At 40.8% G+C, this 18,293-nt stretch overlaps 1 protein-coding gene across 8 annotated transcripts in view; it reads left to right on the forward strand.

The window, feature by feature from the left end:
* Positions 1-18,293, forward strand: part of col11a2 (collagen, type XI, alpha 2) — an 85,085-nt gene that overhangs the window by 46,553 nt on the left and 20,239 nt on the right. For all 8 annotated transcript variants that reach the window (XM_080441311.1, XM_080441307.1, XM_080441308.1 and 5 more), the window contains 22 exons: positions 397-450; positions 1,274-1,318; positions 1,981-2,034; positions 2,128-2,172; positions 6,275-6,328; positions 6,922-6,966; positions 7,189-7,242; positions 7,430-7,537; positions 12,150-12,203; positions 12,382-12,435; positions 12,757-12,801; positions 12,913-12,966; positions 13,169-13,213; positions 13,631-13,684; positions 13,892-13,945; positions 15,223-15,276; positions 15,904-16,101; positions 16,192-16,245; positions 16,881-16,988; positions 17,157-17,264; positions 17,644-17,697; positions 17,949-18,002. In XM_080441311.1, the coding sequence (XP_080297437.1) occupies positions 397-450; positions 1,274-1,318; positions 1,981-2,034; positions 2,128-2,172; positions 6,275-6,328; positions 6,922-6,966; positions 7,189-7,242; positions 7,430-7,537; positions 12,150-12,203; positions 12,382-12,435; positions 12,757-12,801; positions 12,913-12,966; positions 13,169-13,213; positions 13,631-13,684; positions 13,892-13,945; positions 15,223-15,276; positions 15,904-16,101; positions 16,192-16,245; positions 16,881-16,988; positions 17,157-17,264; positions 17,644-17,697; positions 17,949-18,002 (1,449 nt within the window). The remainder of the gene's footprint in view (positions 1-396; positions 451-1,273; positions 1,319-1,980; positions 2,035-2,127; positions 2,173-6,274; positions 6,329-6,921; positions 6,967-7,188; positions 7,243-7,429; positions 7,538-12,149; positions 12,204-12,381; positions 12,436-12,756; positions 12,802-12,912; positions 12,967-13,168; positions 13,214-13,630; positions 13,685-13,891; positions 13,946-15,222; positions 15,277-15,903; positions 16,102-16,191; positions 16,246-16,880; positions 16,989-17,156; positions 17,265-17,643; positions 17,698-17,948; positions 18,003-18,293) is intronic.

The raw sequence follows: 18,293 nt of genomic DNA on the forward strand, positions 1-18,293 counted from the left end.
CCTACCGGATATACACCCGGTCATCAAATTATTGGCTCAGAAATGCGACAAAAAAAAAAAATCCATGAATTCAAGGCTTCATGGGGGTGTGCAATTGATAGAAGGGGTGAACTACTCCTTTAAAAACACAGTCACTAAACAAATATAGCACCTGCACAAACTGACCTATTAAATGTATACACACACACACACACACACACACACACACACACACACACACACACACACACACACACACACACACACACACACACACACACACACACACACACATAATAACACAATATTTATAGATGATAAGTAATAATCAATAATATATTCTAATCATTTTCCGTCTTATCTCTTTATTTTATTTCCACTTTCTTCTTTGTTTCTCTTTTTCTCTCTCTCTCTTAGGGGCCCCAAGGAGAGCCAGGGCCCCCGGGTATGCAGGGGTCCGGAGGAACTCAGGTGAGAACACCTGGATGTGACAGGATTGATTGATTGATTGACTGATTGATTGATTGAATACTTTATTAGACAGAAGTGTAAACAGCATGAGTACAGTCAGACATTTGAGCTAAAAAGATAACACAGAAAAGCCCTTGCGACTTGTTTCCATTGTGGTCCTATGAGACACACCGCAGCCTCCACAATTTAATTATACTGTCAATAGTGTTGTGATCCAGTGGTGGAAAGTAACTAAGTACATTTACTCAAGTGCTGTTCTTAAGTACAATTTTGAGGTGCTTTCCCTTTACTGGAGTATTTCCATTTTTTTCAATACTTATACTTATTTATTTACTTAATACTTTACTTTTTTCTCCACTACAATTATTTGAAAACTTGAATTACTTGAGTTACTTACTTAGTATTTACATTGACCAGCCCTATATATACTTATCTACAAGCTCACAACGCATCATGGTGTGACACGTTGTGACCTTGTAGATCTGCTATTTTCAAAAGATTTTTTGACATTTGAAAACTTGTGAAATGGGATATTCTGCCTATTGAGTACTTTTACTTTTGGTCCTTTAATTCCTTTAAAGTATTATTTTAATGCCAATACTTTTTGTAATTTTACTCAAGTACATTTTGAATACCAGACTTTCACACTGTATTTCTACATCGTAGTATTGATACGGCAATGGAGTACTTTTTCCACCACTGGTGTTGTCAGTGAAGCGTCTCAAGTCGTTGGACACGTGTACAACTAAATCACATGGTTTAGTTGTTGTGATTATAATCAAAATAATGTATTATGTGTGTCTGTCTGTCCGTCCTCACCCAGGGAATGCCAGGGCCCCAGGGAGCCAGCGGCCCCCCAGGAGAGAAGGTGAGAGACTAAAGTATCTGTCAGCGTAGCACCTATGGAGAAATGCAGTGCGAAGCACGTTGAAGACCAGCTTCAATTTCCATAGATTAGACTGCTCATAGGGTTTGTTTACGAAGGTTGATTCAGTATTTATTCATTGAACATCTTACTGTAGCTACAGTATTTCGTTGGAAAACCTCATTGATGTTTAAGGTTGTATAGGAGCTTGTCTGAGGTGGAATTTCTCCGCAAGCAGGCAAATTGATTGCCCGACTGTCATATTCTCAGGTAGATGAAGACTGAAGACTCACCTCTTCAGACTCCACTTTAGCCTGTAGCGCTTGCCGTAGCACTTGCCCTAGCCTTGACGACCATGCAGTCTTATGCAAAGGTTAAAATGTTATTTAGACGGATGCTAGGTTCATTTGTTGACCTGGCATCCTATAGTTTCAATGTACACATCATTAATTTTTTTATATTATAATGTTTAGACTGATGATAGGTTATCGGTTTACCTATGGTCCTAGATTACTGAGGCACTACACTATGCATTTGCTGTATTACCTTGTGTTTACCTTGCTCACTGTAAATCACTCCCGATTTAGTGCTAAATGCCTAAATTGTAAATTGAGTAGATGTTCTATATTTCAACTTGTGTTTGAAAGTCATCTCTTCCTCTGTAGGGTCCCACAGGGAAACCAGGTCTACCAGGAATGCCCGGCGCCGATGGCCCTCCTGTAAGTTTCTTCCTTCATGTTTCCGTCTTCATCATCAAGTTGTTGTCGTGATTCGAGTCAGTTCTTCTGACCTCTCATCCCTTACCTTCTCAGGGTCACCCAGGAAAGGAGGGGCCTCCTGGCACTAAGGGAAACCTGGTAGGTGTCACAGGTGTCTTGATCACACCTATCTTATCTTTTACCTATATGTCGTCCGGTGGCAATAAAGTACCAGAAGTCCACACATCAAATCCACGCTCCATTTGATTTAATACATATTATGAAATCAATATAAGAACCATGTTCTAAGTCAAAATAAAAAGTGAGTCCATAATCTACAGTGATTAGTCATTACTATATTTATTTATAAGCGCCTTCAAAGATACCCAAGAACACAAGATGATCAGTTAATACACAGATAATAAACAGTAATAAACGCCACCACAATGGGAAGCCAGCGAGGTCACTGTACAAGTGTGACCCCTGCTGGTTGATGTGGGCACCTGTTCAGCAGGGAGGGTAACGAGTGGTGAACCGTGAACCACATTACACTCTCCGAGTGAAAGATCTCACTGTCAGGTGAAAAGAAGCGCCTGGTGACTCCATGTTTATTGGCCAACAGTGGGGGTTAATAGCAGTGGGGACGACAATATAAATCAGTGGTTCTCAAACCTTTTTGTGCCATGGAAAATAGCAGATGTACAACCTCGCTGCACGGCACGTGTACAAAATATACAAGCTGTGAGCTTGTATATTTGCTATTTTTTTTTATAGCCAACGTGTAAAATGTGTATACAGTGGTTAAATGACTGTGATGCTGTATTAACACATTTTGCTGGGGAACCCACTTTGAGAACCTCTGATATAAGTCAAACACCTCACTCACTCCTGCCCATCCATTCCAACACAGAACATAAACAAACTCAAGTAGTAGTTTCTTTGTTACAGTTGGGATTCTTAGGAATGCACTTTGCCAAATCAAATCACTGCGGAGGTATTACTTATATACAGTTCTTTAATGCCTGGCATGTCAATGATTATGAGTTAAATCAGTACATGCAGCCAAAAAGTGATTTGACCCTTGTTAGCTAAAGTAATCTCTTCCTAGGGCAAACCTGTGGATAATTCAGAGATCCATTCACTAATAATTGGAATGCAATTAAGTCTTTTGGCCATAATCAAACCTAAGTGTAGGCCCATTTGATCTTTCCTTCCTATGTTACAATTATCAGGGTATAATCCGAATATACAAAAGCTTACTGTAGCTTCCAATTGCATTTGCATAGATTGATTGATTTATTGAATATTTTATTATGCAAAAAATGTAAACAGCACAATTACATTTATAATACTTTGTCTAAAAGGTCTGTCCAAAAAAGTCCTTGCGGTCTTGTTTCCATTGGGGTCCTTCCAATAGAGGATCCAAGAGATAGTATATCTGCTATAAGTTTTCTCACCTCTCAAAATCATATTATTTTATTACATACAGCAGGGCCTATGTAATGAAAAAGATATTTAGTTTAAATGTTGTGTTTGACATGTTGAGTAACTTCCACAATGAGGTTGCTCACGGTGACATTTCAGTACGTGGTGGCCATGCCAACGGCTAACCTTGAGAACATGTCCTCTCTAGTTTTTGTCTGGGGATTGGGGGGGGGGGCGTGTTTAGTGACCTGGGGTGCAGTTCCTCCTACTTTTACTACACATTATTGGTCAGCTATACTGCCATATCGGCGTCGGCCTTGATTAGGGTTGGATCCGGAATCGGAGGAACCGGATACAACATTGAGGAATGGGTTCCATCACATTTGGAACCGTCTGCTAGACAATTACAATACTGGTGGTTCTCAAACTTTTACATTTCAAGGAACCACCATAAAGGCGGTTACACACCGGCGAATATGCGAATATACGCAAAATTCGGACTTGTTCCGAATAATTAAAAGACGCTTTTTCGCTTCGCTTTTTCGCTCCATGTACGCTTGCATTGACTTTATAAGGTTTGAAAAAAAAACGTATTTTCGCATGAAAAAATCGCCCCAGTGTGTAAGGACCTTAACTCTGAGAGTGTACAAATGTAACCAAATGGAACCATTTGGTTCCATTTGTACACTCTCAGAGGTACAGACCTGTGAGGGTCCATTTGGAACCTCCTATAGGAATCGTTAAAGGAAACAGTTAAGGAATCGGACCGTTAAGAGGGAATTGTTAATTTAAGGAGCTGGAATCGTTAAAATCCTAAAGGTTCCCAACCCTTGCCAGTTTCACCTTGACTATGCCTGTTCCGCTCGGTACAGTGGTGTATTAGTGAGATTAAAGGGATATTTCACCCCCAAAATGACTTATCGATTAGTCACCCCACGGAGACTTGAATTCATGGATATTTTTTTGTTTTTGTCGCATTCCTAAGCCAATAATTTGATGACCGGCAGCGGTTCTGGTAGGAGATACAAAGAGTTTCCTTTGTGTCTCCTACCGGAACCGCTGCCTACCGGTCCGCCGCTGGTCATGAAATTATTGGTTTAGGAATGCGACAAAAACAAAAAAATATCCATGAATTCAAGTCTCCATGGGGTGACTAATCGATAGGGGGGAAAAAGTGATTTTTTTTGGGTGAACTATCCATTTAAGGGATAGGTTGCAAACGGTACAAAACAACAACATTAGATATCTGTTGAATGCTCTTCCTAGGACGCATGTTGGTTATTATGACCCGTTTAGGGAGGTGGGGATGCTCCCTGTGAAGCAACTTAAGCTTGGCCATATGTACACACTTTTTTATGGTAATGCCCCTTACTACCTTAGGAGTAATGCTAAGTTGATTGTACATCAATATGAAACTAGGGCGAACCGAACAGTATATGTGATACCAAGAGTGAAAGGTTGTGGCGAGAGTTATTTTATATCAGCCGATTTTTATCAGCCCTTGGGCCGATATCAGTTATCAACCAGACATTTTATCTCGCCCCTCACCGAGGGCAAATAAAGGTATTGTATGGCAAAAATGTTCACAGAAAAGAATACCAGCACTCACTTAAGTCCATTTAGGCTCTTATTTATTTTAGGTCATAGCTCCCCAGCAGCAGCGTCAACCGGACGTTTCGGCCCACAGGCCTTCCTGGACGTTTCGGCCCACAGGCCTTCCTGGCCTTCCTCAGCGTATAAATACGCTGAGGAAGGCCTGTGGGCCGAAACGTCCGGTTGACGCTGCTGCTGGGGAGCTATGACCTAAAATAAATAAGAGCCTAAATGGACTTAAGTGAGTGGTGGTATTCCTTTCTGTGAACTTTATCCGCCTGAACCGTGCACCCTGTACATTTGTACTTCGAAAACTCGTCTCATGAGTGCTTGCTTCTTTCCTTTTAATTTTTTTTATAGAAGTCATGTATTCAGTTGTAAACAGTCATAGAAGGGCTGCCATCAAATCTCCAAAACTGAAGCTATATACGTTTGTAAAATCTACATTAAAGATTTAACAGTATAGCACCATTGTGAATTGCGTTAACTATTTTTGGTGACACTTGAGCTAGTTTGGGATTTCGTTTTCGTTATGCATGATGCTAGAATGATGATACATGGATGTGTCATGTAAGGCAAATGTGGGGTGGACGGTGGTATGGGTATCTTTGATTAGATTTGTATTAGGATTCAAAAACGGCATCTAATGGCAACAAGAGACAAAACATTCAGAGGATTGCACTTAAAAGTATCACTTAAAACACTTACTTCCAAAGTGGTTCTCGGTTTAAAACAAACAAACATTACAACACATGGAAATACGTTTAGCATTATGTGTAATACTCGGGTTGATCCAAGAAGACCCCTGATCAGCTCTAATCAGGAGAGAAAAGCATAAAGTGCTGCGTAACTTGGGTGATGATTAGGCTGACCTAGAATCAGATTATACCAGTGCTAATAAGGGGGGGGGGGTTGAGCGAGCTGCATCAGAGCAGTGGAAAGGTGCACAGTAAGGATGGATATGCACATTTGTTTTGAGAAGAGTCCTTTTCAAAACAAACACGCTTATAACAGTTACATTTTAAGGGCAATACACCTACGTGATAGACCTCATTTGTGTCAAAACTGTGACAGAGACCACAGTTGCGAAATAGGGTTATAAGCTTCACCTACAGTATTTGAGAAAGAACTGTCATCGTCATTGTTGCAGAGGGTAGATGAACTGTAAGATGGGGTGATGATTTTCAGATTATTCTGCGATGCCTCCTTTACAATTTTTGCTAATGAGATTCTACTCCTACAGGGTCCCAGTGGTCCTCAGGGAACGATTGGCTATCCTGGCCCTCGTGGCATTAAGGTCAGTACTTCTACAACAATCACCACAATCCACTGTTCTTGTTAGCATGAACATTTCCAGGAAGGAACTGCCTGCTAGTCCACTGGTTTCACATGGTGTTCATGTTGTCTTCCACAAGGAAAGTAGTCTGTGTACCAAATATTTCAACAATGATTTAATGTACCTGACTGTACTGTATTTTGCCCAAATACATGATGGTTGAAGTTGAATGTGTTGTTTTTTTTTGTTGAGGATTTTGAGTGAGTGTTCTTTAAATGAAGGGGAATTCTCTTATTTCTTCAATCAATGGGAACTATTCTAGTTATTCTCTCACAAAACAGCCCAATGCTATAGTGTATCCATGTGTAATAAGAGAGGAGTCATGTATTAATTAGTAGTTTACTGAAGCCAGTAGCTGCTAGAACTTAAAACAAACTGTAAGTGCTTGAATTAGAATATTGAAAATACAATGTATAGGTCTACGCTGCCCTCTTATGGTATAGGAGGGCAGTGTAGCTGAAAGCGTTGCCAATACTCAATGTCCAACTGTTTACTTACTGTAGCATTGCACCTGTTGCATTGACTGTAATTTAATGACTGCTGTCTGCCTGCAGGGAACTCAAGGTATCCGTGGGCTAAAGGGACACAAAGGGGAGAAGGTTGGTGATTCCTCAAATGTTTCACTTTTTAAGACATCTTAATTATGCCTACTTTTATAAATAAACTAATTAGAAAATGTATACAAATCCAATAAAAAATAAAGTGCATATGGTACATAATGCATATTCTTCAAACTAAATGGTCCTTTGTTACCCAAATAATATTCACTGTACTGTGCTGTCATGTTATTAAAATGTACTTTATTTGTTTTTAATCTCTAGGGAGAAGATGGTTTCCCTGGAGTCAAGGGAGATTTCGGTGTCAAGGGAGAGCGAGTAAGATTCTTTGAATGATTTATTGATGAATCAGTGAATGATAACTTGATTATTTGACTTAATTGTTTAATTGTTTTTAATTTTCTTGTATTCTATTGCTGTTCATTCAAATTCTAAACTATATACTGTAGATGTGGTATGTGAATGTCTTGACGGTTTTCTCGTGCCTGTGTTCCCATGGTGACAGGGAGAGCTTGGAGTTCCCGGACCCAGGGGAGAAGATGGGCCTGAGGGGCCAAAGGGTCGCGTCGGACCCCCTGGTGAGGTCGGACCACTTGGACCTGTTGGAGAGAAGGTAGGAATTGCACAAACAGTATAAATACAAAAAAACGACAACAAAAACACTGCAAATGTCAGTGTAGTATATGAAACTAGGAGCTATGAAACATTTATTAATACACCAACATGTTAAAGACCCAGTTCAGCAGTAATAATATATATTCTCAGTGTGTCACACCACCTATACCATTATTATCCAACTAGACAGATTTGAATGACTAAACCAATTTGGTTTCAAACTCAGGAAGAAACGAGCAGTATTCTGTCTGTTCTCTCTGCTCTGAAAGATGGGGGCGTGTCCGCTGTGGCACAGGAAGTGTGTTTATTGTGTTGTTTCATGGTGTTCATTTGGGGAATTATGTTGATATGTGTTTATGACTGTGATCTCTGTTCGTTCTGATCACCCCTCCCTCTTCCCATTGATGTTGAGTTGGTTTGTGTGATAGTGTTGTGTGCAGTTGCCACTATAAAGACTAATACAATTTTCTTTGTCATTGCAATACTATATGAACAAAGATGGCTGGCAATATTTATCGTTTTTGACACTGTTGGCTCTCTGCTTGTGCCGAAGGTGACGGCAAGTTGCCGCCTGTGTTACTCATTTATACGTCGTCGTATGATGGTGTTGCAAGCCTAAAATAGCCGATCTACAAGCCCACAACATGATGTCGGCTATAAGCTATTTTTGGCATGCAACACCGTTGTATGACGGAGCATAAATTGAGCATCTTACAGAGTTATTAATAGGGACGGAGCTTAAATCATGGTTCGATGACAGCGCTGCACTTATGATTGGAGTATGGCTATAGTTATAAGGTAGGCCTACGGTAACTGTAAATCAAATTGGAATTTCACTAGCAGCATATATTAGTTTTATGTAGGCTGGCAGTGATTTTCAGCATGATTTTCCAAACTAAATGTGTTAAAAGGCAGGGACGCTTGATTTTTTTAAATTAAACAAATATATATCATTTTAAAAGTCTATATACACACTTATATATTAAAACAATGATGTTTTTAACTTTGGGGAATAAAATATTTGTTGAAAAAGGTGAAAAAAGGTGAAAAATGTGAAAGAAATCGCGGGACACATGTGAAAAAAAATCACGGGAGTCCCCCGCCAAGCCCAGCCCCCCCTGGCATAAATGACTTCCAGCGTCCCTGTTAAAAGGTATGTCAGATTTTCATAAGTCGTCCTCATTATAGAACGATAGGATTAAAATATAGGTGAAGTCCCCCTTTAACACAAAATTCAATGGACATTGTGTTTGCACACAGTAAACAAAAACATCTACTGATGCACAAACTTGGACACATCATCAGTGTTGTTTCCTGGAGTCACTGGGTGATTCGGGTCTTGCAACAGATACCCTCCTCCAGGCGACCCGACCGAGACTGATCAGATCCCGGCCTGTGTCCAAGTGGCATGCTAGTACTGCTCCCACTGTCTCTTGAGGGGAGTTGGAGACAGTGCTAATTAGGGGGTAAGGGTTTAGGGTGGCAGGTGAGAGGTTAGCAGCAAGTGTTGGTGACACTAAGTTGACTCCGGCCTGGTTCCTCCTTCGTCTGACCAGAAGTGGGCATTCTTGCATCATCATCATTGCTGCTAGGCAAGAACATCTCATTCTGCCTTGATGGATTTTTAAACCCTCCGTGCAGGTTTTATGCAGTCTCTAGCTTTTGGGTTCTTCCTCACAGAAGAAGTGGTTTGGGCTGCCGACCCTCTCCACCCCGGGTCGTCGTCTCTCCGGCTGTCCTCTGTCTCTCCAGATGTCACCACACTCTTCGTGGTCGTCACATAATTTACACATAATTCACACACATAATTAAACTTTGACAATTAATTACAGCATGTAACAGTTTTTTGCAGGATTATGTATCATACTGTACATAAAGCATTTTCATTGATCTTTAAAGCCCTGATACTTTATAGATATATCCTCTAATGAGCTATTCATAATTAGTGATGTAAGTAAGGGACCGTTGAATATTTATGGGTGGGGTCGTAGGAAAGCTTTTTACATTTTTTTAAGGGAGGGTATACTGTTTTAAATTTACGTTTGAAACAATCAAATTAAAAGATATATATTTTGGTAACACACCTAAACTGACTTTAAGAGGGAGAGACTTTAATTGCCAGTAGGCGAATTTCAAAGTAAAACTTCAGTTGACTAATCATAATACGCTTCACAGCGTATAAGTTTCACCGCCTATTATCACAGATAGTCTTATTTTTGAGTCTGACTAAGTAGATTATGTACAGGAAATCTGAATTGTATTGAAGCTATCTTGATGCTGACCAGCTCAGTGTGCTCGTGTTAAGAGTGTCCGCCCTGAGACTGGGAGGTCAGGGTTCAGTCCCTGGGTAGATAGGCTCCTGACCGATGGGCCACATGGCTCGTGAACCGTTGTTTCCCAAGGCTACTTACTTTTCTTACTTTCTTGATGCTGGTGGAATGAGAACAGAAGACTGATGAATGAGATGCTAATGTGCACACAACTATTCATTTAGAACGTATTAAACAAAAATACAAAATAACCCATTATACAAATGATAATAATATAAATAATATAAATGAATAAAATACTGTATATAATTATAACCCATTTGACCCGATCGGCCGTTTCTAAAAATGCCTTCTAAATCCTAACAGTTTTCTGAAAAACATGTTGCTATATATAGCTAAAATCTAAAATGACACAAATGCTTTCCCGGATTGAATGGGATAAGACTCTAGCAGGATTTAACACATTAATAAGTGCTTCATTCTGGGCCACACATCATCTCCACAGCAGTGGAGCAGTGTCCAACATATTGCCTCTTCGTCCAGATCCGTGATATTGACGTTAACTTTACCCATGTGGGATTTATCCAACATAATGTATCAAATCCAATGTTGCTGGCAGGCATAACATCTATAATATTAAGATCATCAGTCATGGACAGTCATGACTCGATCGGCCCAACGACCACTTTGATGTGTTCATTCAAAAGGACAATCGCTGCAACCACTCTCTACTAAAACGACAAAAAATATTGGAGAAAAAAAGGAACTACAAACTGAGGTTGATAGGATCAAAACATTGTTTAGAATTACTTGATGGGGGAGGGTCAACATTTGAATTATAATTTTTTCAATCACTTGGGGAGGGTCAAGAAAAATGTCACCGGGAGCGTCACGCCTTTTTATTTCAGAACACTTTAAGATCCTCCAGTAACCCCTCATTATAAATATTGAATGGTCCCTATAACCAATGGTGATTGTGTGATGATTTTAACAGTCAGGAGCCTCAGTACTCAGTACTGTAGTATGTAGAAGAACCATACACAGCCATACACAACCATACACAGCCACAACAGCCTGGCACCTTCTCCTCATGCTGTGCCTGGTCACACACTGCTGTGGGACGGCATTCCACTCCACAGCCAGGATTTGTTGCAAGTCAGCCAACCAGTGTTGGTCACTCTAGCACGAACAGCACGCCCAAGATGATCCCACAAGTGTTCAATTGGGTTGAGGACAGCAGGGACGGATTATAGCTTGTGCACAGTGTGCATGTGCACAGGGCCCTGAGCCAATGGGGGCCCTTGGATTTAATAGGCTTTTAAAAAATATATATAATATATATATATATATATATTTTTATAATTATTTTTTGGATAAAAAATCGGTAAAATCAGGCAAAAATAAGAATTAAATAACATAACCCTAACCCAACCCTAACCCTAAAACCGAAATAAAGTAACAAAAAAACGCCCAAAAACGCCCAATATAACCGCAGTAACCGCAACATTTTGCGGGTCCGGGACACATGCACGCGCGCTGCGCGCGCGGGGGGGGGGGGGGGGGTCCGTTGCGATTTTGTGCACAGGGCCCATTTTCACTTTAATCCGTCTATGGGGGACAGGACTGTTGGCGTGCCATTCCATTCTCTCTACATCCAAATTCTGGAGGTAGTCTCCAATGAGCCCCACTCTGTGGGGGATCTTGGAGTTCGGTCCCAGACTGTGGAGATATGGGACTGCCACTGGTTACAGAATCTCATCTCGGTATCTCTCTGTAGTGAGATTGCCTCCAATGATGGCAAGCCTCGTTTTTCCAGTGATGGAGATGCCGGCCCACACGGCATCACACTGCCTACATCAAAAGATGTTACTCGGTGCAGCAATCAGCATGGCGTTCTCAGCACATGGGGTTACCGGAAGCTCAAGACAAGAGAAGAGTCAATAGTCAATAGCAACAGCAGAATAAGCTGTTTGGCAGTGAAGATAAGGCACATTTTTCATGGGCGCAACCAACATACTTGTGCTGCTCATCCCACAAATACATGTTCCTTACAAATGGGGAACCATTTAATAGGGAAATAAACAGGCTTTAAAATGGTATAAAAGTTGTTGCCAAGAAGCACTTTTAGGATTTTAGCAGGCTTTTTAAGACTAAAGTGTTTTTATGATTGTTTGTACAGGTGACATTATCGTGACATTAATTACTATTGTTTAGCAAAAACAGTTAAATAAATCAAATGTTCTTCCCTCCACAGCCGTTGTTAGATTGGAACTGACCCACCAATGTGATAATAATAGTGGTTGTATTTTGTAAATTAATTCGTTATTAATGTGATTTCAGGGTAAACTTGGGGTACCTGGACTTCCTGGCTATCCTGGAAGACAAGGACCTAAGGTAAGGACACACACATGCATACTGTGTACATACATGCAGTGTTACCATTTTTATTTTGATCTTGTAGATCAGCTATTTTTGCACAATGTTCACCCATTTTCACCAAATGTTCATGACACTAGGGCTCATATTGTTAATTTTTTTTTTTTACAATTTTGCTACTTTTTTTGTTTTCTAGGGATCTCTTGGATTCCCTGGATTCCCCGGCACAAATGGCGAGAAGGGAACAAGGGTAAGTTACCTGTGAAAGCTCAGCCGTGTTCCTCATCTTCGACAATTAGCCCCAAGGTTACCATACCGCTTTGAAATGTTCAAACTGTACACACTTTCCATGAGGCTTCTGCACATCAACTTGAATATAACTTTGCTCTTAGAAAGTCAAAGATTCAAACATTTCATTGATTTTAAAGGATATATTATGTATTTCTGTAGTATAAAGTTAAGGTAAGCTAAGGTAAGATTAGCAAGTATTAGTTGACAGTAAAAAGGGGATGAGATCGAATGCTGCTGGATAGCTGATCTGCTTTCTGTCTGAATCTGTGTATTTGTTCAGGGTCTGATCGGCAAGGCTGGACCAAGAGGCCAAAGAGGACCAACGGTATTGTTCATTCTTTCATCTATTCGTTCCTTTATCCCGTCATCATCTCATTCATTTACTCATTCATTCATTTACTCACACTTTGGTTTACCTTTGCTTTGTCTCCACCAGGGTCCCAGAGGGCAGAGAGGACCAAGGGGAGCAACAGGCAAATCAGGAGCTAAGGTACATTTGGATCAATATTTGATCAGGTTTGGTTATCGATTGATTGTTTATTCCACCCTATACATTGGCTTTGGTTTTACAACAACAGATCAGCTGGTCTGTGTTGTGAATTATGTAGCCCATTTAACGAATGGATCAAATAATCATATAGCCATAAGTTAATGGCTATACTTATTGGTTTTGTTGTTGTTGTTGTTTCCAGGGAACATCGGGAAGTGACGGCCCTCCTGGACCTCCAGGAGAGAGGGTGAGCTCTTTGTTTTTAATCTATTAATAGGTAATTATTTACACATAAATTGGATTTCATATGTTCACACGTTTATGCATAACATGCAAATGCATGTATTTGGGATTCATATTGGTACTGAATAACACTAGTTGCTGGGTTATTACCAGTTTTTACATTTTTGAGACACCCATGTCTATTATATTTTATATTTTAGCCGTATCTTATATTCCAATCAGGAGTTATTGTAAAATACAAAATTACATTTTTACATCACAGCATGACGATCCTGATGCTGATCCATTTAACACAGTGATTCTCAACTGGTTGCACACTAGTGTGTCTTGCTTTGACCGTTAAGCACTAATGCAAACAATTGTCGGTTCTTAATAACCTTCTGTGTGTACTGATCAATACATTGTGTTCTGATGTCTTCAGGGGCTTGGTGGACCTCAGGGAGCTGGCGGTTTCCCCGGACCAAAGGGACCTCCCGTAAGGACATTTATTTATTGATATGTATTCCGCTGCATGACATTGATTAGGAGAATGATGAAGTTGAAATGCTAATACTTGGTCACTTTGAAAAGTGACAGAAGTAACTTAATTTTTGTCCAGGGAATCTATTATTAGGCCAGTATATCTAGTTCAGGAGACGTTTCTGATACAGAATGTAAAACTTGATTGATGTTTTCCACCCAGGGACCACCAGGAAAGGATGGACTGCCTGGACACCCTGGGCAGAGAGGAGAAGTCGTAAGTATTTTTCATTTTATTTTGTTTATCAATTCAGGTGCTAATTTAGTTTCTCTTTAGTGATGTACATTGTATGAGAAGATAAATTCCTCCCTAATACACATGTCCGCTGTATAAAAATAGTAACTGCTAACTGGAGATGGAGAGGCCGATCACATCCAAATTGTATTTTTAGCCTCACCACTAGCGGTGGGGCTCTATGGATTACCACTGGCATTTAGGCCATCGTCTTTGGTTCCAAAGACGATTTCCGAAAAGCTACTTGCTGAATGGCTATGGAATTGGGATAAAACACGATAAAGGTCAAGAGCTTATTTGCATTGTGGTCCCTTTTCCATTGGGAAAATCTTCAAGTAAGATGAGCCGATTTTCTCAATGATAATGGTCTTACATCATGGTGAAATGTAGGAAACCACCAACTGAAGAACAAAATGATGTTGAGGGACATTGATTGCACAAGAAAAGTAAATTACAACACTTCATCACAAAATAATTCCTTGAATGCGGTGTAATTGATGATTAAAGTGGACACCTTGGGTCGAATTTCCTATTAAAAATGTAGTTATTAATGAATTGTTACCTGTAGGGAAGAACAGTGTACAGTGGTGACACCGTTTGTGTGTATTTGGCAGCATCAGTGTTCATCACAATACACTTAAGTTACCATAACGATATAGCAATCATTCAGCTGTGATTCAGCTGATGGATTCTAATAATTAGTTTCAATTCAAAATCAACAGTTTTTGTTGATCACATGACACCCCCTGCCCTCCTTCTCTCTTTTTTTCATTTTCAGCAGAAAATGTGCTTTTCCTTCATAAAAGACTCCTAGTTTGAACATGCGTACCTTAAAGGAGGAGTTCACCCAAAAAATTACTTATTTTCTATCAATTACACACCCCATGAAGCCTTGATCTCATGGATTTATTTTTGTTTTTGTGGCATTCCTAAGACAATAATTTGATGACCGTGTGTATTTCCGGTAGGAGACACAAATAATCTACTTTGTGTCTCCTACCGGATACATTAGCGGATAGGAGACGGGAATCAAATTATCAGCTTAGGAATGCGACAAAAACTAAAAAGAATCCATGGATTCAAGGCTTCATAGGGTGTGCAATTGATAGAAAATAAATCATTTTTGGGTGAACTCCTCCTTTAATTCAACAAAACTGCTGTAGTAACCCACGTGTTCACCTGAGTTTGGGTTGGGTTGGTACATCAGATCCTGTCTTCCATTTTAGATTTTGTTAACATCGTTCCCTTTCTTTCTCCAGGGTTTCCAAGGAAAGATGGGTGGACCTGGCGGTCCTGGAGTTGTTGGCCCTCAGGTGAGTGGTGAAAATGAAAGGATTTTGCAGCCGTGTTGGATTCTGGGGCTGTATGTCACCCCGGGCACAAAATGGGCATGCGCAATTGGCTCGCGTTATTTTTTATGCAACTCCATTCAGCGATGACCCGGCGAGGATGTACTGTGATTGGCCAGCTAGTCGTGATTGACAGTTGGGCACACTATTGGGCGCACGGCTCCCGCTCCCCAATATGGCGGCTGCATTGACACATCGCTCAAACGAACTACAGCGGGCAATGGGATATCTACGTTTATATATCTATGACATTTCGTCCCAGGCTTTAATTTATTATACAGACACATTTCTTTAGCTAAGCTAAGCTAGGATACGGTAAACTAAGCTAAAATAAACTAGGCTATAAGCTAAACTAAGCTAAGCTAAGCTAGCCAGTAACTCCAGCCACTAGCATAAAAAGTTGGGCTGGATACAAACCTTTTGCCCACTTTCAAATCTTTATCAGGCACGCCGCACGATATAAATGAAAGTTGGTCTTCTTAAAGTGTTTAACAATCTATTTTATCCCTAACTTTTCCCTCTAATGTTCTTTCCGTTCATTCTCTCTCCTCCATCTCCATCTTTACTCTTTCTCCATCTTTCTCCTCCCAGGGTCCATCGGGAGAGACCGGCCCTCTGGGAGAGCGTGGCCACCCAGGACCCCCTGGTCCCCCCGGTGAGCAGGGACTGTCTGGCCCCTCAGGGAAGGAGGGCACCAAGGGAGACCCAGGTCCCCAAGGAGGCCCCGGCAAGGACGGACCCCCGGGACTGAGAGGTTTCCCTGGGGAGAGAGGGCTGCCCGGTACCCCTGTGAGTATGGTGTTTGGTCATGGTGAAATTGGCAGTTTTCAACTTCTGTACTTTTAGTGATTTCTTGTCTCGTCTCATTTTGTCCGTCAGGGAGGAGGAGGCCTGAAGGGAAGTGAAGGACCTGCCGGACCACCTGGACCTGCTGTAGGTTTCAAACTCTTAACCCATTAAAACCTGAGACCGATTCTGCAAATGCCGTCTCTAAATCATTAGTTCTCACACTTTCAAGATTTTTCAAAAATGTTAAAAAATATATACAACGTGTAAATGTACAAGCTCGCAGCGCGGCACGAAGTGACGCACTGTGAGCTTGTACAGTATACCTGCTATTTTTGAATAGCCAACGGGAAAATCTAAAATGACACTGATGCATTCCCGGTTTTTAATGCTTTCATCTCTCACACAGATACTGCAGTGTATCCAATAACTGGATACACTGCAGTGTCCGTATGAAATGAATCAGCCCACACGTGAAAACCCAAATGTTTGTAGTGTGTTGATTGAACACACATTTTTGAATAATTATGCACACGTTGAAATCAAGTACATTTCTTTCTTCTACTGTATAGTTGTTCAAACATTTTTGAGACAGAACCGCCAGAAAAGCCCAAGCTACATTCCTTTTTATAAAATAAATAAATATAAATAAATAATGAAAATACATTATTTTTCATTGATAAATATCATGGGCAAGGCTAGGCGTTCATGTGGAGGAATCCCATGAAATGAAGGGAGATAAAGCTTTAATGAGCGTGTGTTATTTGACTGTAACTTTCTAGGGTTCTCCTGGCGAGAGGGGAGGAGCTGGTACCGCTGGACCCGTCGGACCTCCTGGAAGACCAGGTCCTCAGGGCCCTCCTGGACCTGCTGGAGAGAAGGGAGTTCCTGTGAGAGTCTATTATTATGATACTATCTATAATTAATTAGTAGAAGTCGGAGTCATCGTCATATTTTTTATTGGATAATTACGTTTTCCATGTGAAGCCAGTGTATAAGGGAAGTTTAAGACTCAACGCTCCTTTTTTTTTGTCTCTCTTCTTAATTCTATCCCCTAGGGAGAGAAAGGTCCCATTGGAGGAGCAGGTCGTGATGGAGTTCAGGGGCCTGTGGGTTTGCCTGGCCCTGCTGGAACACCTGGAGTTCCTGGAGAGGATGGAGACAAGGCTAGTGATGCACATGCACACTAACTCTCACTCACACAGACAAAAAAAAGCACACTGTAAAACACACACAGTAACGCACAGACATAAGAACATGCAGACACAATAATATATGCATCTGTGCACACACACACATAAACAAACAGTAAAGTGAAGCCTGATTGCATCCTGTGACAGGAGATTCTCTTGTACAGCAGGGACAACGGCTGAATTCAGTTATTACTTTGCTGTCCTTAAACTGTTGCCTTGCTCACTGGATGCAACGATAACATACGCTGATTTGATGCTGCAATCCATTGCCTCATATGATATGATATCCTATCCCATGGCCTTTCCAAACCTTGCTTGACACTGCCATACTTAAAATTGTGTCTTTCCACAGGGCGAGGTGGGAGAGCATGGTCAGAAGGGTGGCAAAGGAGACAAAGGAGAACAGGTGAGTGATGTCAATCAGTCTCGCATGATACTTTGAAATTAAGTTGGAATATCTGTCCGTTTTTTTTGGTCTCATGCGTTTCTTTGTTTGCTTGTTTAATATAAAACTTCTGTAGAGTGAATCGACGCTTCCTAGAGTAGTTCTTTGCACATCCAGTCCTTGAATATTGCTTTCCAAACTGAACTAGTAACATTACATTTCGTTTCGTCTATTGTTCATCTGCTCGTCTGATTGTTTTGTTTTGTTTGTAGGGTCCTCCCGGTCCACCTGGAGCAATGGGTCCACTTGGTCAACCTGGTGCTGCTGTAAGTACAAACTTTACTTGTTTCAATGATATCTTAAGCCTGATCATCATGTACCTACAGTACATGATGATCAGGCTTAAGATATCATTCACAATGAAAAGATCAGATCTACAAGCAATGCGACATGTTATTAGCTTGCAGATCTGATCTTTTTGGTGCACGACACCGGCTCGTAATCCTCCTATAATTTGACAAACCTCTGTGGCCATCGTGTCATCGTGTCAGCAAAACTGTGTGCCCGGTTCTTCTCACTGCCTGGAGCAATTGATCTGAATTTGCACACAGCCATTG

The sequence above is a fragment of the Gymnoscopelus braueri genome (genome assembly GCF_963280865.1).
Source record: "Gymnoscopelus braueri genome assembly, chromosome: 11".
NCBI lineage: Eukaryota > Metazoa > Chordata > Actinopteri > Myctophiformes > Myctophidae > Gymnoscopelus > Gymnoscopelus braueri.